At 35.7% G+C, this 24,697-nt stretch overlaps 1 protein-coding gene across 1 annotated transcript in view; it reads right to left on the bottom strand.

The window, feature by feature from the left end:
- The window catches only part of PRKAR1B (protein kinase cAMP-dependent type I regulatory subunit beta), a 245,234-nt gene extending 220,791 nt beyond the window's left edge, over positions 1 to 24,443 (bottom strand). The window contains exons 1-2 of the mRNA XM_052000546.1: positions 24,352 to 24,443; positions 22,272 to 22,456 (exon numbers count right to left, since the gene is read on the bottom strand). Of these exons, the coding sequence (XP_051856506.1) occupies positions 22,272 to 22,448 (177 nt within the window). The 5' untranslated portion in view covers positions 22,449 to 22,456; positions 24,352 to 24,443. The remainder of the gene's footprint in view (positions 1 to 22,271; positions 22,457 to 24,351) is intronic.
- Positions 24,444 to 24,697: the final 254 nt, after the last annotated feature.

The following is a 24,697-nucleotide window of genomic DNA, read 5'->3' as shown; positions in this document are numbered from 1 at the left end:
CACATGTGCCTATTCAGTACAGTGGGAGCGAATTAGGGAAGGATTAAGGGAAAGAATCTGGAACTCAAAGTTTTAAAAACAAATGTAAAGAACTGTTTTACATTTAACTGGGAAAAACAAAAATAAAAAACTAAAATATATTTTATCAGTGACTTACATAAAAGCAGAGATGGCATGCATAGCAAACCAGAGAGGAAATGCTAACATAATGGGTAGGTAAAGACAGCAGCTACAGCACAAAGGCCAAATCCTACTCCTCACCTGTTTTCTGTAAGTCTAGCAAGTTAAGAGTGGTTTTTACATTTTAAAATACATTAAATATTTTAAAATGCAAAAGTTATTCCTATTTGTAATGGTCAAATATGAAAGACTTAGGTTCATCTCAGTGGTTCAGTGATCCAAAGCAACCCCTATAGACTATGAACAGAAAATGTCCCCTGCATCCAGAAAAAGAACTATGGAGATTAAATGTAAATCACTACATGCTATGTTAACTTCTTTTTTTTCTGTTTTTTTTTTTTATCTCATCCAAGGTTTTTCCTTTTGCTCTGATTTTTCTCTCCCAACAAGATTCATAAAAGCAATGTGTAGAAATACATAATATACAAAATACAAAAATAAATATTTTTAAAAGCTAGTCTTAGTTCATCAATAATAAAATCACAGGAGGTAAGCAAAGGAATCTTATGCCACAGTTCTTCTATTGTTCTGGCTCAGTTTCCCTAATTATCCTGACTCGGTCCTGCCTCGGTTTCCCCTATTTCTCAGTTCTGCAAAACCTCCCCTCCCTCTTTATCAGAATACTTGATAAGGATAAAAGATCGTATGTTTTAGAATATCAGAATGCCTCTCCTCATCCCAAGCTATTGGAATGTCAGATTATTATTAAGATGCCTCTCCCCAAGTCCAGGGTGCCTCTCCCTGATTATGTCATCCCATGTCCGGTGGCTCACCCCACCCTGTCAGAGTCCCATTCCTGCTCCCAGTACCCTGACTCCTCCCCTGCCTCAGTCTATCCTCTGCGTCTGAGTCACCTATATATATATATATCATTGAGAACTCTGATTGTTTGCTGGATTCTTGGAGACTCATTCAGCCCTGGGACCAAACATGGATCCATATCTCTCTATTTAATAAATTATTAAATACTCTCTAATCTCTATCTTGCTCAGTTTCTCCAGCATTACAGGAAGACCCCTGACAATCTAACAAACAATTGAACTGAATAGATTAAGATGAAATTCAGTGTGGATAAATATAGACTCTAATACTGGGGTACAAAAAAACCACCTTACAAGCATAAGATGAGGGAAGTATGAACAGGAAGAGTAGTGGTCTGAAAAAGATCTGGCAATTCTAACTTATCACAAACTTAATATGATTGTGGCAGGTAAAAAACCTAAGGCTACCTTAAGAAGGGAATTGTTTTCAGTAATATGGAAGCAATAGTCCCACTGTACCCTACCCTCCTCAGACTCTTCTAGATTATTGTGTTCAGTTCTGGACACCAGAATGAAAATTCCAAAGGAAGGTAACCAAAATGAAGGACCTTGAATTCATGTAATATGAGAATTAGTTGAAGGAACTAGACATTTTGGCCTGGAGAAGACTGACAGGGGCCATACATGATAGTGGCCTTCAAATATTGAAGGGCTGTCAAGAGGAGATGGGATTGGACTTGTTCTGTTTTAGCCTTAGAGGGGTTAATTTATGAGTTAATTTAATATTGATGTAAGGAGAAATTTCCTAACAATTAGAGCTGTCCTAAACTAGAATAGGTGAGTTCTACCTTTTTTTGAAACCTTCCTCAAAAAAAATTTAATTAATTAATTAATTAATTAATATGAAGAAAAAACAAAAATGTCATTAAAGCATTGTTGGTGGAGTTGTGAAATAATCTAGCTGTTCTGGAGAGCAATTTGGAAGAATATCCAAAAGGTTATAAAAATTATGCATACAGCAATGTCACTGCTGGATCTGTATCCCAAAGAAGTCATAAAAGAGAAAAGGACTCATTTGTGCAAAAATGTTTGTAGCAGCTCCTTTTTGTGGTGACAAGAAACTGGAAATTGAGTGGATGCCCATCAAGTGGGAAATGACTGAATAAATTATGGTATATGAATGCAATGGTATAGTATTACTCTGTAAGAAATGATGAGAAGGCTGATTTCAGAAAAGTCTAAAAAGATTTATATGAACTGATGCTGAACAAAAGGCGGAGAACCAGGAGAACATTGCATATAGTAACAGCAAGATTATGTGATGATTAACTATGATGTACTTCCCTCTTCTCAACAATACAGTGATCCAAAAAATTCCCACAGACTTGATCTACAAAATGTCATCTGCATTCAGAGAAAGAACAATAGGGACTGAATGTGAATCAAAGCATGCTATTTTTACCTTTGTTTGTTTTTCTTTTGCTTTTCCCCTTTTGTTTTGATTTTTCTTTCACAACATGAATATAGAAATATGTTTAAAATGCTTGTGCATGTATAACTTATATCAGATTGCTTGCTATCTTGGGAAAGGGGAGATAAAGAAGGGAAGGAGAAAAAAATTTGAAATTCAAAATCTTACAAAAATAAATGTTTAAAAAAAAAAAACCTGTCAGCTATGTTACAACAGGAATAAGTAATGGAGGCAGGAGTGGAAAGAAAATCTCCCAAGTCAATAACCAAAATTTGTAGGTACATGATAGCCCAGTGGGGAAATTTTTTTTTTTTACAGAAAGGATTTTCTGCTGCCTTTAAATTACAATTAGATGACTACTTTCTCTGCTAAGAAGTCCTATCAAAAGATAGGATAGCTTTTGAGGAAAACTTGTCCCTTGCTAAGCCCCAACAAAGCAGATAACTATCATTCTCCCTCAAGTAAAGGGAGACTTGAGTTAAACATTTTTTCACTTAAAACAATTCACCAAGTAGTTTTTTTTTTTAATATAAACTATTATTTCATAACCAAGTCATGGAAAGTTCACATCAACTTCACAGCTTGACCTTAAAAAGATAATTATCGCTTTTAAAACTAGATCAGAAGAAATCATTGTTATGCTTTTACAGCAACATCTGGGAATTGGAATTTTCAGGCTGCCAGAATTATAGGCCTTATCATGCTAAAATTCACAGCTGTTTGCTTGAGATGTTGGCAAAAACAAGATTCTGTCTCTCATACTAAACAGGAGGACAAGACCTTGGAATTTAGCATGGGCAGCATAAATTTTTAAATCATCCACGTCCTGTGACATGCCACTCTTGCCCAACAATTTTCTTCCAACAATTTTCTTCCACTTCCAATTTTGCAAGCTTTCAGAAAATTAGGAGGTGTGATTCCATCCCACTGGAGAAGCTCAAAATCCTAGCACATTCCAGACAAACCCCAGGTGCAGAGCTGTCTGCAGATTTTTTTTTTTTAATACTGGAACCCAGACATAATTTTAAGGCATATAAAAATGTAAATGGGGAATACTAATTGCCTCCACTATTTTTTTCACTGTCTGAGCTTTCAAAAAAAATCAAGCCAGCTTGATCAATTAATAAATTGACAACTTAGCCAGTCAGGTCTAATAATATATTGTGGTCCTCTCCTAGCCACCATCATTCTGAAGAGTCTCAGATAAAGTCTGAAAAGACTTAATTCTAATTCTATACCTTTAAGAACAATCTCAGACCTGTGAGACCATATACATCCTGTACTGGAGCTGACCCAACTCCCCTAGTTAACCTCATATAACCCATCCATTTCTTAAGGATTCTCTGGGCTGGGGATGAACGAGGGTCTAAGGATAGAATTCCAAAGGCAGTTTAAGGCCTGACCTTAAGAGAAGGAAGAAAAAAAAAACATCATTTGTTAAAATATGCATGCCTCTGCATTTATTTAATTGTTACAAAGTCCATTTTCAGGATACAAGGTTGCCCCTTTATTCCTAGTTCCAAGAGTCTCAGGTATCAAACTGGAAAATATTTCTATGGCCCAAAGCTGATTTTATGTGCAAACAAGAGAAGAGGGGGTGGGGAGGGCAAGGAAAAAAGAGAGGGAAGAAAAGGAGAAAGGGGAAGAGACAGAGACAGAGTCAGAGAGACAGCAGAGAAACAGAGATAGAGAGACAGGAAAAAGACAGAGACAGGAGGAAGAGGGGAGAGCAAAATAGAGACAGAGATAGAGAACTACGATGTCTTAAAAGTACAAAGAACTGAAGCCTATAATTATTTTTTCTTCCCTAACCACTAAAGGAAGTAAGCCTATCTATTATAGTTTATAGGATCATAAATTCTGAGCCAGACAAGACCTTAAAGAAAATCTAGTCCACTCCCTTATTTTAGAGATGAATATTTTTCGGTCCAAAGATATGAATTGGCAGAGCTGGGATATGAACCTTACCCTTTGACTCCAAATCAAGTATCCTTTCCATTGCCCCACACTGCCTCCTATATGGCAATTATGAGATATCTTAGTGTGAATCTCCCAGGTTAGGGATAATTATTGTTAGTTTCATTTATTAAGGATAAACAAAATGCATTTTATAAATAAATCTCTGAATCTTAGTCACCTTGGTACCTGACACATTTTATATATACATAATTTTTTAATAGCATTTTATTGTTCCAAATGCATGCAAAGATATTTTTCAACATTTCCCTTTGCAAAGCTTTATATTCTAAATTTTTCTCCCTCCCTTCTCCACCATCCCCCTTTCCAACACAGCAAGCAATTTGATATGGGTTAAATATGTCCAATTCTTCTAAACATATTTCTATGCACGGTATATTTTTTAACATGTTTGGTAGGACATATGGATTCCTATGTGCAATTAGTGATTGAATCCTAAATCAATAACAAAATATTAAAGCTAGAAGTAACTCAACAATTGTGTTCTACTTCTGGTTTTTGTTTGGAGAGAGTTGTGGGAGAAGGATTTGGAGCATCTTCATTTCTTTTCAGGTTATATTCCTCAGGACTTCTCTATCATTCCCTAGAAATCTCTTCATCCTGGGTACTTATTCTGGACCTGGACCGTACCCAGCAGAAGTACTCTCCATCCTTGCAATACCCACTTTGACTGAATGGCTCCTCCTAGAACATGCACTTAAGGAACCTAGCAATCTCCCCAAGATGAAATCCAGACGTCCCTATCCTTGGCCCCACATAATACACCTTCCTCTCACCTCACTCTCAGTTTTCTTTTATGTGCGTCTTCCCCCATTAGACTGTAATCTCCCTAAAAACTGGAATTATCTTTTTGTTTTTATTTGTATTAAGTACTTAGCACAATGCCTGATACCTAGTAGATACTTAATGCTTGTTGACTGACTGACAAAAAAGAGAAAGAATTAAGTTTAATAAGGCAAAGGACATTTTGAAGATGGTTTAGACTTATAAAGGAGGCCAAAGGTTGAATGTAGAAAAGGAAAATTAGGAATATTTGGGAAAACTGAGGAAAATTTAAAGAAAAACAATTTCCATGTCCAGATTTTATTTCCAGTTCTGTGAGGGAAAGCAGGAAAAGAAGCAACATTAGGGAATAAGGTCTTAAATAAAGAAAAGCATTCAAAGAGAAAGTGGTAAATTAGCAAAGCAAAATAAGTAAAACAGGTGAAGTAAAAAAAAATATGTTAAATAAAATAAACTGGTAAATAATTTAAAAATTAATCCTATAACAACATATAAAATTGTTGAAACAAAGGAACAATCTCAAGTGAGGCTTTCAAGATGTTAAGAAGTCATTTTTTTTAAGTCTGTAAAAAATTTTAACAGGATATTTGGGGAAGCGGAGAAAAGTAAAGCATCACTATCTCAAACGATTCCAAAAAGAGGCTAAGAATTTCAATCAGTGTGTAGAGTAAGGTAAAAATTTATAATTACTTGCACTGGATAATGTTTGTTTTGTTTGTTTTTATTTGTCAGGGTCAAATGAACATCAAGAGATTAAAAAGAGATAAGGGCAAATGTTCTAATTTTCAAAAATGGAAGAAAATAGAATTTGTAAAATTTGTAAAATTCTTGGGATTTTGACTTTGATTCCTGGGGAAAATCTAAGACATATTCATTAAAGAAATGGTTAATGAACATGTCTAGAAAAAAGGAAATAGTGATTACAAAAACCAGCATAGCTTCATAAAAAATAGGTTATGCAGAACTTATTTTCCCTTTTTTTTTTAAACAGGGTTACTAGTCAACTAGTATATCACTGGAATGTGTAGATATAGTTTACCAAAATCTTAACAAAGCACTTGGTAAAGTATCTCATATAACTGCAATAGAAAAGACGATAAAATATTGATTGGATGATCATTCATTTAAATGGATTTGAAACTGGTAAAAGAATGAAACTCAAAGGACAGATAAATGGTTCAATATCAACTTGGCATTGTGGAAAATCCCAAAGCTTGACCCTGTGCTATTAACATTTTTATCAGTGACTCAGATACAGGCATAGATGGCACATATCAAATTGGCAGATGGAACAGCACTAGGAGGGATAAGTAACATACTGGATGTCAGAAATAGAATTCAAAAAGATACTGACAAGGCTGTAAGATATAAACCATTGGGCTCAATCTAACAAGATGAAAATCAATTGGGATAAATGTAAAGTCCTACACCAGGTCTCAGAAAAAATCAACTTCACAAGTACAGGCTGGGAAAGGTATCGTTAGACAGTTTATTTGGAAAGCACTGGGGATTTTAATAGGTTATAGAAGCATTATGAAAGCTATATAAATATGACAAGATAAAAGGAAGAAGTGTAGCCTGGCTGTTCCTCTTCCAAAAAAGATCAAGGAAGAGCACCAGATCCAATGCAACAAAAGAAGCCCACAGTGGGCCATTTTTCCACCAGAGGCCAGCACAGAATGAGAGCTAGAAGACTGGACATTAAGGAGAGAGCCCATGAAAAGGCCTGAGGATGAACCTTCCAAGAGCATAACTGATCTGAGGCCTAAAGTTATATACCAGGACAAGATACAGTCACCGATCCAGAGAGAACTTGGTCACTCTCACTCAGCAGCTGGGTCATGGATCTATTACAGATGGGCCTGAATCAGTGTTGAGTAAGAAGCAGAAACAGAAATAATAAAGATGGCATCTACATTTACTCTGACCCCAGAACAGAAACTTGGATTCAGCCCACAGACCTGAGTTGAGGTTTGAAGCTGAATAACTAAGGCAGAAAGATCAGACAAGACAGTAGTGAGACAGCAGTTCTGTCCTTTTAAATCTGCAGAGCCTTCATCTTGCAGTTAGAGCCAGTCCATTGTAAAATCGATGTGAATCAGCAAGGTGATATGGCCATTAAGGGGGAAGAAGGGGGAAGCTTTGTAATCTTGTGGGGACTGAGGGTGGATCACAACATTATATTTTCATTTTTTCTAAATGGTTGCTTGAATTTTGTTTTCTTTCTCATTTTTTTTCCATTTTTGATCTGACTTTTCTTGTGCAGCATAATTGTGGAAATATGTATAGAAGAATCCCACATTTAACATATGTCAGAAATAGAATTCAAAAAGATACTGACAAGGCTGTAGGATATAAACCATTGGGCTCAATCTAACAAAACTTGCTATCTAAGGGAGGGGGTAGGGAAGGGAGGGAGAAAAAAATTTGTTAACACAAGGTTTTGCAAGGGTGAATTAAAAACTATCTGTGCATATGTTTTGAAAATAAAAAGCTTTAGGGGCAACTAGGTGGTCCAATGGATAAGAGCATCAGCTCTGGAGTCTGGAGGGCCTAAGTTCAAATCTGACCTCAGACACTTAATACTTCCTAGCTGTATGATGTGGGTAAGTCACTTAACCCCAATTGCCTCAGCAAAAAAAAAAAAAAAAAGAAGAAAAAAGAAAATGTTTGGGGCAGCTAGGTGGCACAGTAGATAGAGCACCAGCCTTGAAGTCAGGAAAACCTGAGTTCAAATCTGTCCTTAGACACTTAACACTTCCTAGCTGTGTGACCCTGGGCAAGTCACTTAACCCCAATTACCTCACCAAAAAAAAAAAAAAAAGAAAGAAAGAAAGAAAGAAAGAAAAGGGAAAAAAAAGCTTTGTTAAAAAAAGGATAAAAAGAAAGAAAGAGCTTCCAAAACAAAAAGTGATAGTGTCTCTACACTTTGCCTTTGTTAGTCTATTATCTGGAACATTATATTCAGTTATGGATATCACAATTTAGAAAGAATACTGACAAGGAACCAAGATGGTGAAGGACCTTGAGTCCATAATACATGAGAACTGATTTAGCTAGAAAAAAGAAGGTTCATGGGAAACATATGAGCCTTCTTAAAGTATCAAAGGGGTGAGACCTAGAAGAGAAAGTACCTTAGTTCTGTTTAGCCATTAAAAGCAGAAACAGGGATGATAGGCATAAGTTGGGGGAAAAAAAAAAAGGCAAATTTCAACTTTGTCTCGGAAAGAAGGAAGGAAAGCAATCTCAATGAATACAACTGTCTGGAATTGAAATGGGCTATCCCAGAAGCATTCAGGAAGAGGCTACACCACTACTTGTCAATCATGATAATTCCTTTCCACTATGGGTTGAACTAAATGATCACAGAGTCCCTCAAAATCTAAAAATGGTAATATATATATATATATATATATATATATATATATATATATTATAAATGTGGAAACTGAAACCTAAACATGTTAAGTAACTTGGATACGGTTAAAGAGATAATTAGTGGTCAAGTAGCACTAATGAAGATCTGCCTTGTCTCCCTATCACCAGCCCATCACTCCCTCTGGAGAAAGCATGAAAAACAAAATCCCTTGTTATAAACATTTAAAATCAAGCAAAACAAATTCTCACATTAGCCCCAAAATAAAAAAAAAAAAAACAATAATAATCTCTCCTTTCATTGCTGCTTGCTTACAGCTATTTCAGCAGCAAATTCTATTCATTGGCTGTAGTTTCTCGGGGAGGAGGGAGGAAGAATGGGAAGATCTCAGGAGCAAGTATATTTGGTGTATAAACCAACTCTAATTTGAAGGAAAATTTAACAACAAAAGGTGAACTCATATAGGTATTTATCAAGCTCTCTTTTTCCAAACATCGTTGTTTATTTTTCTCTTGATTTCTTCCCATCTTTGAGGTTGGGATGCCCATTCATCCTCTCTCCACCTATTCAAACCTTACCCATATTTCAAAGCTTACTTCCTCCTAAACTTACTTTCTCTGATCATTAGTCCCAGATCATCTTATTCACAACTGAATTAGCCAATTTCAGATCTGAGAGATAAATTGGTCCAAATCATATAATTTTATAGATGAGCACCCTATTGAAGATTAAGTGATTTGTCCAATATCACAATGGTAAGCAACAGAGCTAGGATTCGTGCCAAGGCTCTCTGAATTTGGGGCTCTTTTCACTGTATCAACTACAAATACTTCTTACCTATACTACTCACTAGGCACTTAGCAGACAGTCAAAAATTTTAGAATCAAATTATACTGCCTAGGTTGCCAGTTTTCCTTTTATAAGAAACTATTTTGTCCTGATAGCTTCCTGGCTTCCTGAGAGCAGCAACCATATAATTATGAAGCTGTAGAATATTACCACTGAGGAATTTTACCACAGAAGTAAAAAATGTCATCTGAGAGATTTATGAAAAGGAGGTGATTCATCTGAACAAGAGTAGATGGATGGATAACCCATTTCCTCCACTGGAATTCACAAAACATCAAGAGACCGACACTTCATCAGAACAGAGTGGTCTCTTTATGAAGAATTTATGGGAAAACATGGATAAGTTGAATGGGAGAGGGTAAAAGTGAGTTGCAATCAGTACTCTTGGAAATAACATCCATATCCATGGGTTTATAGATTCATCAAATTGTTGAAACATTAATATACCAAGCAAAATTCTGGATATTTAGTATGCACTTAATAAATATTGATGAAATGATTCATTGACTGGCACTACACTTTTCTCATCAGATTGCCTTCAGGATTTCTCTGTCTTGACCCAGAAACCTCTTTATTCTGAAAGATCATTTCAGTCCTAGAATTCATAGCTTGAAAGTATCCTTCACCCTTCAACCTCTCTCTGACTAGATGGCACCTCCATTTAAGGAAGCACCCTAGCTAAACTATTCCTCATTTTTCACCAAGCTGTATTTGGAATTTCTTCATCAGCCCCTTCATCCTCTCCAGAAGGTCTCTTCTTCCCTACCCTACTCCCATTTTTTTCAGATTCCTTTTACTCTTCTTATTCAACCTTTAGAATTTCTCTTTAAGAAATCTTCCTGACTGAATATAAATCAACACATGCTTTGTTCACTTTTTTCCTTATTGTTTTTTTTTCTCTAATGAATTTTCCCATTTGTACTGATTTTTCTCTCCCAGCATGATTCATAAGGAAATATGTTTTTTTAATGAATATACATGTATAACTAAGAACTTTTTTAAAGATTTTTTTAAAATACATCTCCTTAAGGAAATTTTGGGGGGACAGGGGCTTTCATTTGCATTCCAGCATTTAATACAGTGCTTGGCACATAGTAAATGCTTAATAAATGCTTGTTGACTGACTAGCAACTGATCCAAAATACTAAAGGCAAAAACAATAACAAAAAATTGGGTAAGAAAAACATCTAAGAAAACAACTCAGATAAAATAAAAATCAATTTGAATATGGAGTTCATTTGAAATCCAACTTAGATTTTATTGTTAATGAAATACCCTAATCATCTACTCATTAGTCACTTTAAATTTCTATTGGTTATGAAGGAGCCACTTTCTACAAAACTAATTTGGTTAGACATTATTTTCCTTCAGCTAAGCCTTCATATATAGCATAAGGAAAAGGTATTAGTACTAAGAGATTACATAAAAGGAATACCTCTTTACTTTTCATAAACCATCCTAGATAATAGTATATTAAGATATTAAATGATCTGAAAAAATGTAGTTTCATATGGTATAGAATCACTGCCAGATGGGTTATAACAAATTTCAGTAACTAGAAGTATTAAAAAAAAAAAAAAAAAAAAAAGGTATGTAAGCCTTCCAGTTAAGCTAATATCATTCACCTGAGTTAATGGAACACAAAAGGGTAAGAGAGAAGAATACAGCAGATTTAGGCTGATTCCTAATCCACACAGATCTCCAGTCCAGGAAATAAGGCAGTCACCTTTGGAAATCACCTGCAATGTTTACTATACAATTAGTGTCTTTTGATTTATAGTCTCTCTTAGGAAGTGTTCAAACCAAACAATACCCCAGGTACTTGATTAAATCAGTAAAACAGACTGTTTAGATTAATAACAAACTCAGTTCCCAGATTGATTATAATCAAAGACTAATGGTCAAAGGAACAAAAATAAAAGTAATATCTCATAAACTATAAGTAACTAGTACTTGGGAGACTGAATAAATAAATATCTGTGTTTTCTGTCTGAGAAATTAAACTCTTGCAGAGGGTATGATGGAGCTCTTCAAACCTATGAGCTAAATAACTAAATTTTCAATGAAAGCATTTATACCTTGGAAATCAGCAAACAATACAAATTAGGAATTGATTTTCTGTTTTGTCGATTGCCTAAACTCAAGAAAATGATGAAGAAAATGTTGTTTGTAAATTAAGCTCAAAAATATATTGGAGAACAAATTGTCTAATATTTGTCAACATATTCTGACCTTTGAGGCTTTTGTCCCTTAAGTGTGCTGGTATGATGAAAAAGAAGCAATTAGGAGGCCTGGAGTTAAGACAAATCTGGCCTCAGTAGCTGTATGACCTTAGGCAAGTCATGTTAACCTGTTTGCCTCACTTTCATCTGTAAAATGAAATAGAGAGTGAAATGGCAAATCACTTCAGTATCTCTGTCAAGGAAATACCAAATGGGGTCATGAAGAGTTGGACATGAATGAAATATGTCTAAACATCAAAAATGATGATGATGGAAAGAATACTGGTTCTAGAGCCAAATTCTGGGTTCAAATTCTTCTTTTGATGCTTACTACCTGTAGCAACATATTTGTACCTGTAATGTCACCAGACGTCAAAGTCCTCATCTTTAAAATAAAGAGCTTCTATTATAATATAAAAGAATAAAAAACATATAAGTTCAAATCCAGCCCCAGGCACTTACACTGGAAAAGAAAATAGCAAACTACTCTCCCCCCAACTTTAGTTTCCTCATCTTTAAAATAAAGAGGTTCTACAGATAGAATAAAGAAAATCTGAATTCAAATCCAGATTAAGATGCTTACTAACTGTGTGGTGGTCCTGGGCAAATCACTTAATCCCTATTTTCTTCAGTGCTTCATCTGTAAAATGAGGGTACATTGAAGATCAAAATGGCAATCTACTATACTATCTTAGCCAAAACTTTTATCGAGGAGGTCACAAAGTCAGATATAACTCACCAACAACTACATGCCTCCCAAAGTTTCTTCCAGCTCCAGAGCTGGATCCTATTAAACTGATAGATACAAATTATGGAATATGGGAGATTAACACATGATTTACCAGTTTACCATTCATTAAAAGGGGAAAAAAAATCCTGTTTTCTCATGTCCGATCATGAGACAATGCCTCTAATAGTACTTAGTATCATTAGTATTAATATTTAGGATTTTAGTCTTGTTTGGTTCTATTTATTTATTGAATTATTATTTATGAATTATTCTATTCATTTATACTATATCTACGTAAATCCAATCTTACAAATAATTCATTTAGAGCTGTCATAAACTCTGCTCTAACTTTTTTTTTTAAGCTACAGACCTTGTAATTGATAAAGGCTATCTAAATTTCACATGTTATAACAGTCCATATAATTTATAAACATCTGTCCTTCCCACAAGTTTGGAGTTTTCTTTTTTTGGGGGGGGGGATTATTGGGTGTTTTAAATGTATATTTAATACAAATCATTCAGATTTGTATTGTATTTGTATTGTAATGTAAGTATAGCCTTTACATTTTAAGTTAATATGCTGCCAAATCACTCTGTCTGAAGCCAGACAACAAATAAAGAGTCCTAAGATATGTACTTGATTCATGAATCTTGTTGAAATCTTAGCCCTGGAATAGGCACCAGACATTGTCAAGTGTGGTTGAGGAAGTCACCCTCTTTAAAGATTTTATGTTTTGTTTTATTTTAAAGGACCCTAAGTAAAAACCAAGTGAAAATTATGTTCAATCAGCAGATTCTCCCAATAAGAACTTCAAATTTTAGACTGATTTGAATTCTCAGGAACTAATTTAAACTATTGCAACTTAGTCATTTAGGGAAATTTGACTTTCCCACCAGCAAAGAAGAGCAAGTTTTCTATTCTTAGCTTTGCCATTGAGTGACTGTGTGACCTTGGGCAAGCCTCTGTGGGTCTCAGTTTCCTCATCTGTAAAATGAAAGAAGTAAACTAAATGATCTCTATGATTCTTTCTAACTTTTTGTATCTATTCAGATTAGCAAAGAGTTGAGAAGACTGAGAATGTAAAGTACAATCCACATACCAGAACTTCTTAAACTTTTCCCACTTGATCCTTTTCACCCAAGAAATTTTTATGTGACTCCAGATTTATAAATATATAAAGCAGGTATAGAAATCAAACACTGATAATAAATCATAATTTCATGACCCCCACATTCAGTTATAAGATCCCATTCAGTTATAAGATCCCACATAGAGTCACAAACCAGTTTAAGAAGCTGGGCTATATGCACATGAAGATTTATTCTTTTGAAGTTGAGAAGAAAGAGGCTTCAGTTTTGTAGTGTCATTAGAATTCACATTTATATAGTACACTGATGTTTTTATAAGGCCTTTTATATATACAGTTGCATTTAATCCTCACAATAACCTTTAAAGGTAAGTAGTTCAATTTTTAAAAAAAATGTGGACTTTACCTGTAATTCCATTCTCATAGGCCACTAATGAGGAAATGTGTTTTAACAATGGAGTTCCAAGCTGAGGCTGCCCTATACAACTTATAGTCTTAAAATAATTGTCTGGGGCACTGAGACTAAATTATTTGCAAGTATGAGCCAGAGGCAGCCCTTTAATGTAGATCTTTATGTTGAGGCTGACTCTGTACCTCTCCAATACAAATAATATCCATTAGCACATATTTAAGCTATATCAGATTGCTTGCTGTCTTTAGAAGAGGGGAAGTAAGGGAGGGAGAGAGAAAAATTAGAATACTAAGTTTCACAAAAATTAAATGTTGAAAACTATCTTTACGTCTATTTGGAAAAATAAAATACTACTGAAGAAAAAAACAAATTAATATCCTTATTAGATCTCTAGTTGAAGGGTTTTGCCCAAGGCAAAGTATACAAGTATACATAAGTATAAATAGCTGACCTCACTGGGTTTTCTGTCTCCAAATATAGTGATCTTTTTGCCAAACCACATTGGCAAACACATGACATTACCCCCAAAATAGGCTCCTCTGCCTCCATTTCAGGTGGGGAATTCCAGATACTTTGATCTGAGCCCACAAAGTTCCCACTCAGGAGGTCCTCCTGAGGACCATTTTAAACAACCAAAATGTGAGTTCCTGAAAAAAGATGAAGAGGGTCAGTCCAAATAGGTCTTCTTAACCATAATCATATCATTAACAAACATAAAGCATAACTGAAAAAGACATAAGGAAAAAGTTGCCTGTGACTGATATCAGTTAGATAAAAAAGATGCTCATTCAGTCCATTTTCTTTAAATTAAAATAATAGTTAGTTTTCCCATGAAGAACAGAGCTTAGAGATAATTTTGTCTAATTCCCTCCTTTCACAGATAAGGAAAATGAGCTACAGAATGCATTAAATGGCTTGTTAAGCATAGTAGAGTCTGGACTAGGATTTGGATTTTTTTGATTCTTAATCCAATGTTCTTTCAACCAAGCTGATTCAAGTTTTCTTCACTTCCCCCCTCCCCCTTCTCCCCTCCCTGCCTCTACTTGGTTTAAAATCCAGAGGGGAAAAAAGACATTCCCTTTTTTATAATTCAAACCTCCTAAAACTGTGTATCACCATTTTTTTTTAATTTAGTTGCTAGAATGGGAAAATGTAGGATTTCTACTTCCCTGTTTAGCTTTTCTTCCTTTCTACACATACACACACACAAACACACAGACACACACACACACACAAAACCAGAAAAAACAAGATCATTATCTTCCCAGCAGGGACAAAGTGAGACAAATAAGCGAAAGCAGCATTCTCCACTATTTGACGTCATTCCATACGCACATTGGATGAATGTGAGCAGCTGTTGCCTAGGCTACGAGACCTGTGGTTCATTCTCTAGATAAGGGCATCTATCCAATCTAAGCCTCCTGGGACAATTGAAAGACAGTAGCACTAAATATTCATGTCTGATCATCCTGCATTGCTGGGAGGATTTTAAAAAGGAGACTGAAAACTGGGGCCAAAAGATTTCTTTTTTCAGCCTATTAACACCACCAAATGCAGACCAGGATCTGTCAAGATTTGAGGATTAAAGGGTTTGCAACCAATCAGAAGAGGATGAAATGTATGTACAAAACAAATTTTCTGGCATAAAAATGAAGCCCAGTTTGGAACAAATGGCGGGGGAAAACAAGCCTGTTAGGTACATTCTTAGTCATCACTGCAATAATCATAAGATTGAGAAGGGACAGTCACAGGTTTCTGAATAATCCCGGAAGGGTTTTTGTAAAGTTAAATTAAAATCTCTAAAGTGGATTAGTCCTACCACAGTTGTTTTTCACTCCCCAAATGCCTATTTAAATGCCAATTTAAAGATAAGATGAAACTAGCAGACCCTCTTCAAGTCAAACTGATTCTCCCTTTCTCAATTAAAAGAAAAAAAAACTATAAAAGTTAACCATACCAAATGACACAATTTGGAAAAGAAGGGAAGATTAGGAAATTGGAAGGACAGGAGCAAACTTGAAAAGAGTGAAAAGAGGGGTGTCCCAAAGCACTGACATTTAAAAGGCAGTAAAAATTTAATATGTCCACACTTTCAAATCATGTAAATTCAGGACCAAGTGAGCAAAAGTAATTAGTTTAAACGGAAGCCACCAGATCAAATGTTCTTGCTTAAATACCCATAAGTGAGCCACAGCCCTAACTAATCCTTCCTCCTACTCAATTGAATTTGTCACAATCACCTTGCATTATTTTCCCAAAGATGTTCTGAAGAGACCTACCGGCTAGCTCCCAGGCACATTTTGTGCTATCCTCCAGCTGCCAAAATTTTTAATTACAGCTTTAGATCAGGGATGGCACATTTACTTCCTTGAGGGGAGAGACTGGCTTTTGCCTATTTGTATCCGCAAAGCTAAGCATAGAATCAAGCACATAATAGATGTTTAATAAATGTTTATCTATTGCCAGGCATAAACATTCATATATTTTTTCCACATGATTTATAGAGCATCTTTCTCTATAGAGCCTATGATTCTTTTCACCTAGTCATTATACAAAAAATATTAAAGAGTTCATCAATTTGCCTTGCACACAAAAATGGTGGTTTCTCAAATAAAAATTACATCTGCTTCTTTTCGAGTCCCTTCACATTTTAGAAATGGTCAATGGATTAAAAGTGTGATGCATTTGCTTTGCTTTTAAAATGGAGGCTAGGAGGAAACTAGAGTTGTCAAGGGCAAAAGCAAATAATTAATAAGCTCCTGGGAACAGAGAGTACATTAGCTACAAAATGAAGACTAAAAATCAGTTTACTAATTTTTTTTTAAAAACTTCTAGACTACTCCTACATTCCTACATCTTTAATGAAAAGGGGCTATCAAAGTTTTGCAATATGAAAAGGATCAATATGGGGGGGGAATGATTATTTCTTATGTGGTAAATTTAACTTTACAAAGAGATTCTTACAGATCAAATTCTCCTAATATTTTTTGTTGTCATGAACCCCTTCGGAAGATGCTGGATTGCTTTCTTAAAATAATGTTAGAGGCACAGACAGAGGGGGTATTTAATCACAAATGAAAGAAATACTAAATTTCAGTTAGAGGTTACTAAAAATAAAGATCTATTTTTTTTCCCATTAAAATGCAAGGGCCCTTTGAAATCTATCCAGAGACTCCAGGTTAAAAACCTCTATTGTACTGTTTTCTTGAATATCATTTAATAAAATCTTGGGAAAAACTAAAATATAAAGAAAATGATAATACTTAGGGATCCTCCATATCCTGGTAATCTAAAAACTGTAATTTTTTTGGTGCTGTCCCCTATCAAAACTAGCTCTCTCTTTCCGTTCTAGCCAATCCCTCTTATATATAATCTTTTCTTATAATTTTTGGAAGCTTCCACATTTACACAGGGAGGTCACCCAATCTCTTTGCCTATGACATCATGAAAAACCAATCAGATTGTGCTTGGGCTAGCACTATGTAGTCCTTTTCCTCCTCAAACAACCCTGACTGAATATGCATAATCTGGTTGTGGTGTGGTGTTGGAGATCTGCTAATAGCCTCCCTAGTTGTTTCTAATACTCTGTTCCTGCTCCTGAATATATACATTCCAACCTTTAAGTTTTCCCTTATGAAAATTATGATAGACCCCTAATAAAACCTATTGCTTTAATCATTTAAAGGTCTAACCAGTTCTTTTGCAAAACTTAAAAATGTCTAAAAATGGTTGGAAGAGGATATAATTTCTTCTTTTTTAATTAGTTTTTTTTTTTTAAGGATATAATTTCTTGATGGAAGAGATTATCTTTTATAGTCTTAGAGGGTTGCCTAGAACATTGAAAGTTTAAATGACTTCCTTAGAGTCAGAAAGTCAGTCTTCATGAGAGGCTTTCCTGATAATAGAACCAGATCTATCCACCTACACCACAAAAGCCTTAAATTCTCATTGGCATCTACTTCAAGAAGTCATGATCATGTGAGAGATTTAATATATATATATATATATATGTATATATATATATATGCATATATATATACATATATATATATATATATATCTCCCCCTTCCTTTGTCAATAAACCTTCGTCTAATCATGACTTTTTTGGAGGCTTTTCAATTCTCTTTCCTTTTCTGGTTCCATATCCATTTTCATTAAGAATTAACGTATAAATGTTCTCTTTTGACTTTTCAGGAAATTTCAACCTTTTGTCAATTTTTCATCCAAAAATTCCTTTTGCTGACCATGTATCTATTAAAACAAATCTTAATATAGAACTCAATATAGGCTCCAGAAGAAGGAAATCTAAATATAGCCTTTGGCCCAAGACTTAAACTAAATATCTCCTGAATGGCATCAAGAACATTTTCAAAACTCCTTTTATGATTAAGTTGTATAGAAGCAAGCTGAAAAAAGGAGAGGAAGAATAATGACCTATCCAACCAACTGAATAACAGGAATCTCCTCTCCAACTTGAACAAATCCTCATGAAAATTTTTCTAAAGATTCATTTCTTTGGAAAGATCATTTCTCTACTATATGTAAAATGCTGACCAGCTACGTAATGTATGGCACAAGGAAAGTATGGGGAGATCCTAAAGGAAGTTCAACTTAATATCTCCATGTTTCACACAATAATAACCAGCATTTATATAGCACTTGAAGGTTTGTATAGCATTGTACACATGTTCCTATGAAATATTATTAGGTGCTATTATTATCCCCATTTTACAAATGAGGAAACTGAGGTTGAGAAAGGTTAAGAAATTTGTTACACTGAATCTTGAATTCATTACCACACTGTCAGAATGTAGATAGGTAGTATGCTTCATCTTTAGTCCTTTGTCATCATATTTAGTTATAAAATTGATCAGAGTTCCTAGCCCTTTTAAAGTTGATTTGTGTGTCTCCAATAGATTTTTTTTCAAACCCTCCCACAGGAGTCTTCCAGACTTCAAAGTCAGTATTCTTAACAACTCAGCCATCTAGCTAAATAGCATCTTAAATTTTCCATAAAATTAAGATTTTGTCTTTTTGGAAAACTGGTATTAGCATAAGAGTCTATCATCAAGGAAATGAGTAATTATGGAGATATAGCTACAGTTGATAGAAACAGATACAAATAAACAAGTGGTGGACCAATAAGATGTGAGAACAAGGGATAACAGACCGTCAGAAGGCTATAATGTATCTATAAATTTTTAGGGAAAAGACTTAGTAGAAGGCTTTGAGAATACCAGGCAGATCTGTGAAAACTCAAGGGGAGCCACAATCAACTTTTAAAGGCTTAGGAACTCTGATCACTTTAATAACCCATCATGATGCTAAAAGACATGATGAATCATACTAGCTACCATCTTCTAATAGAGCAGTGATAGATTCAAGAGGCAAAACAAAGCATGATTGATGAGAAAATCTGTTTTGTTTGACTATGCATATTTGTTAGAAAGATTTTGTTTATTTTTTCTCAATGGGAGGGGAGTAGGAGACAGAGAAAATAAATGTTTGCTAAATGCTTGTTAATGAAAAGAATTTTTTTAATCTATGAGAAAATATGGATAAGTATCAATTACACAAAATGAGAGGGCATAGGTAAATTGTCATCTATCTAAATGGAGAGAATATACAAATCAATGTGATCAGAGACCAATAGCAATTAAGAAAAATTACATTAATTCATCAACCAACTTATACACAATTACAATAGTAATTTTTCCTTTAGTAAATGAATTGGTTCTAATTAGAAATTGGTTACCATCAGTGAAGTGAATTTCTCCAAGAATAAGCTTACCTGAGTGGAAAACAGACAATCAAAAAAATCTTCTTTATTAAAAAAAAAAAGAAGAAGCAGCAAAATCATCTTCCTATGGATTAGTTAGGGTAATGTATAGTAAATTATCCAACATAATTTGTCATTTTCTATCATTTGAAAAAGCATATTCAACATTAACAATTATTAGAAAACCCACACATTCAACTCTTGCCATCAAAATGGTAAAATGCTCCATGCTTAACCAAGACCCTTTAGAAATGGCCTTGGTTCTCTGAATGATATAGTATTTTTATAAAAATCTATCTGTCTATGAAATATGGAGTTACACTTTATTGATATGGTTGCAATCAGGCATACTCATGACACAAAGTCAAGCAAACTGTCATGCAACTGATCAGGTTGGAATATCACATTTAAACAAAGAACTAAGGAAATGATATTTACAATCTTCTGAAAGACCAATCTCAGAAAGAAAAATTGCCTTTGTCCCCAGTGGTGTTATTGGTTTCCAACAAATGAGTAATATAACAGTCTTAAATATTTTCTAATAAGACTAGCTAATAACTAATTATCTTGATCTAGCTTCAGCTTATATAGATTTCCCAGAACTGAGATGTTCCAACTGAGTCTTCTGAAGGAAGATTATACCCTATTGTACCTTCTACCTTGGTTTCACAAGCAGTTATCTACTCTCTACAGAAAAACAAAAAACAAAAAATTCCTGATTTGCCCTATTGTCTGCTACTGCCCACCATAATATATGCTAAATAGTTTTATAAACCTTAACTCTTACCATTAGGGTCCTTCTTAAGAAGTCTTCTTCACGGCAGCCAGAGTATTACTGATAAGACTACTCTACTCTGCTATGGTTACATGCCTTACTCATGAAACCTGACACCTTCTCTAAAATGAACTTGAAAGTAGGTAACCTTTTCCTGGTTCTAATACAGCAAACGTTTCATATATACACTTTAGAATATAGTACGGAGATTTCAGTATGTAAATAACAGAATTCTGCAAGAACCAGAATGATCTTCCAATTCAAGCCATGCAGTGAATATAGAATAGAATATTATGCAGAGTAATTAATTAATGTTGGAGTGTATGCATAAATCAGTTTAATTAACTTCAGTCTCTGTCCTATTGTGATTTGAGATGGAAAATGATCAATGGTGATAGTTCTGTAACATTACCTACCTGTCTCTTCCTTTCTGGTTCTGCAGGACATGACAACATACTCTACAAAAACCTAGAGTGGAAAAACACCTTCTTCTATTTCCCTTGATTGGATTTCAGAAGAGAATCTTTGAGCCACAACTAGCCCCACATATGCAGCTACTCACAGATTGGCTTTAAATATAAGCAATCACTTACCTGGTGTGATTTACAAGGTCATTGGAAAGCCCTCCCACCCCCATTCAAAAATATCTCTTCCAATAAGTCACCAAAAAGGCTGAATTTTTTTCATTCTTCATTTTGTGTCTAGAGACAAAAAATGCAAATGCTTTCAAAATGTAAATGGCCTTCACTGACAGCTAGACCTGGATTTATTTATCAGATAGACCAGAAATGTTTCTGAGGCTATCAATGCATGAGACTCAGGATAAATTTTCATGGTTGGACATAAAGGAAAAGAGGGATTTTGGAGTATGGGCACTGCCTAGGGAAAGATTTGGGACTGCAGTAGGGAACCTGGAAAGCTCTGTATTTAAGAACACTGAGACATGAGGAAAGGGGTACCAAAAGTAAGAAAGAACAAAAAAGGGAATGATGAGGCCTCACTACCTATCATCATACTTTTCAGTGAAGAGTGTATAAGTGATTGAATCAATAAGTTGAGGGCATATTCTTCATTCCCTGAAAGAATGTTTAGAGATTTGTAGTTGCTTCATCACTTCCCATCCCCTATGAACTGAGGGAGCAGGATCCTCATTATCCTTGAGAAAGAGAGAAATGCTGAGAGGTTCAAGTAGAGTATAAACCTTGAAAGATTTATATACACTCTTAATTTCCACTGCATATATATTGCAGGAGATTCAATCCACTATACATTTATTAGCCAATTGCTGTATGCAAACAAAATAGATAATAGGGTAAGGCATAAATACAATAATAAGCATGTAATATGTATTCTGAAAGATCTCATTTTTAAAATATCAATTTTAAATGTTTAATTATGAATTACTTTCTTCTATGGGTTTATGCAAACCTTTGAATTAATAGAGACTCAGCTCCATGTACCTAAAATCATATTTGTAATTGAGGAACAGGAAAAAGGATAGTCGTGAATGCCTAAAGACCATGACATCTGGTCATTTTGGCCTAATACAATATACTTGGATGAAATACCAGTGGTCTCTGAAAGTGGCTTAAGGAAAAAAAATCTAAAGATAATTAACCAAATAATGTTCTATTCAATAGCTATTCTGGCCATTGCTTTAAAATACGTGATGGCTTGTCAAATTCTGCATTTAACTATACAGATTCCTCATGGAACCACTGAAAATTCACAAGACAAAAAAAAAAAAAAAAAAAAAAACCTTTGAGCTTTTTAAGCTAAATGAAAAAAAGGAATTGCTAAATAGAAAGAAATATTTCATATAAGTACATTTATAAATGAAAAATAACAGTCATTTCAGGCTACTGACCTTTTCTAATTTTTCAAAATGCTCCCGAAGAAATTTCATGGGACGGTCAGGTTTGGAGATGCAAAGATTTACAATGCACTCTTTCAAAAGCTGTTGAATATTATGCTTCTGGACATAGAGTTCACATCCTTTCAGGCTCTCATCTTCTTCTAGGTTATAGGAGGAAGAAGAAGCCATCTTCAAACCTTAATGGAAGAAAGAAAAAAAAAGGAAAGGAGAGAGGTAGGAAAGAAGAAAATGAAGGAGGGAGGGAGGGAAAGGAGGCAGTGAGGGGGAAGAGAAGGGAGGAAGAGAAATAGGGAGGGAGGAAAGGAGGGAATAATGGAAAAACAGAAAATGAGGAAAAGAGAAAAAGAGCAGAACAGCATATGGAAGAGGGAAGGAAGAAAAAGAAGGAAAGAAAAGAGAGAAAGGAAGGGAGAGAGGGAGCCAATAAGGAAGGAGAGAAAGGGAGGGAAGGAAGAAAGAAAAAAGAGGAAAAGAAATGGTACAAGATATGCTTTTGAATTTTCTATTTGGGGGCTTCACCCTACACTTAAAATATTTTAAACAATTTTAACAGTTGTGGCTATTTGAAATGGATATCAAAATCAAACGGCATTTTCTTCCAAATAATTTAGCATTTAGCAATTCCCAGAAGATTAATATGAATAACTTGCTTTTTTTTTTAAACTTCTAATCTGATACCCATGGAAAGACAAGAGATTTTTATATTTTCATTTTTCCTAAATCAAATAAATAGAAGGAGTATTCTTTTGAACCAAAAACAAAATGCTGAGATTTAGGTAGAAGAAAGCAGGATGCCTCCACTGGACTATGGCAGACGCAGCTAAAATCACACAAATACTTGCTCTGCACATATGCAACCCTGAGTTTTTAAAAGGACTGTTGTGTGAGATGATTAAATATAGTCACAACCCACATCTTATTGTATCAAGCTGTGACAACTCTAAAGAGGAGAAAAGAGGGAGAAGGTCTGGGAAGATTTTTGTTTTTTAATATTTTGATGCTGAGCAGTAACCTATGGAATAAACAGAAGAGTTTTCTTTGTGTAATAATGAACATTGTTTATACATCATGAAGAATGAGGACAAAGAAGGAATCTTGGGAGTTCATCGTATCCATCCCCCTGCCTAAAGACAGGAAGAAATTTAAATTTTTCTTGACAGATTAAGACTTTATTTTTCAAAGATTCTAGAATTCTATTTAACAAGCTCCCATTCTAATGCTTAATAACTCTGCCTGAGGTTTCAGAAAACTCCAGTCTCCCACCAATACAGATTCATGTTATGAAGGCTGAGAGAAATTTGGCTCCCTATGGGATTAAACCTTAATGCTGCAAGAATTCCCAGGGAAAAATTATTTCCATTTCCATCCTTTTCAACACCAAGACCAGTTCCCTACATTCCTTACATTATCCACAAGGGAAGGGAGAGAGAGAGAGCAAAAGACACTCTCATTAAGAACTATATAGTAGCTCACTTCCTCCCCGAGGGACAAAATGGGGAAAGCCTTCGGTGGCCTTTAGGTCCCACAAGGATTGCAATATTCTTTTCAATGTCTCATCCCCTGAGTGTGTGGGATGGGAGTGGAGTGGAAGGTATTTTTTCATATATCAACCACAGACCTCCAGCATTTTAAAATCTCCTATATTTGGGGAGAGGGCAAAAGAAGGGTTCTTTTCGTGGCCTGGCGCAAACTGAATTCCCCACCCCTTAAGGCATCCCTCAAACTGGAAGTGGCGGAGGGAGTGAGGTATGAGGCTCTGTCCAGTCTGGGGAGGCGCCTGGGGCAGCAGCTCCCCAAGCTGGGGAGGGAAGGGGGGGGGAGGAAGACAGCTGCCGGGTAAGGACTGCGGTTTCTGTCCGAATCCAACATCCTATCCGCAGTGGTGAGGCTGGGATTGGGGGCGGGGAGGGGGGGGTGCAGTGGGCGGTGGTGGGAAGGAAAGCAAAGAGATGGGAATTGGGGGTTGGGGGATCAGATTCCCCAGCTTTGATGGGCAACCGTGGGGCGGAGGGGCAAAAAGCCGGGTTAAGGGGCTGTCAGAAGGGTCGGGGAGCAGCCCCAAGGAAAATACCTGGATGAGATGCAGCGACAGAGCGAGCTCCGCGGCGACAGCAACCAGAGAAGCAACAGCAGAGGCAGCGACGGCAGCGGCAGCAGCGACGGCAGCTCCTGAGCTTCGGGTCTCCGCACTGCAGCCGGCTTCCAGCCCCTCCTCCCTACAGCCGCAGAGGTTGTACGGCGGACAGCAGGGCGGGCTCCAGCAGACTGTCCGCAATGGGAGGCCCCCTCTCTCGCTCCCTCCCCGCCCACGGCCCCCACCCCCGCTCCGCCCCTCCCCTCCTGGCTGCAGGTTAACAGCCCCTGCGACGTACCCCAATCATCCTCCCCAAAATATTTGCTCCTCTAGTCTCCGGCCT

This window comes from Antechinus flavipes, chromosome 1, assembly GCF_016432865.1.
Source record: "Antechinus flavipes isolate AdamAnt ecotype Samford, QLD, Australia chromosome 1, AdamAnt_v2, whole genome shotgun sequence".
NCBI classification, from domain to species: domain Eukaryota; kingdom Metazoa; phylum Chordata; class Mammalia; order Dasyuromorphia; family Dasyuridae; genus Antechinus; species Antechinus flavipes.
Note: the sequence above shows the minus strand (reverse complement) of the source record. Positions and strands in the feature narration are given on the sequence as shown.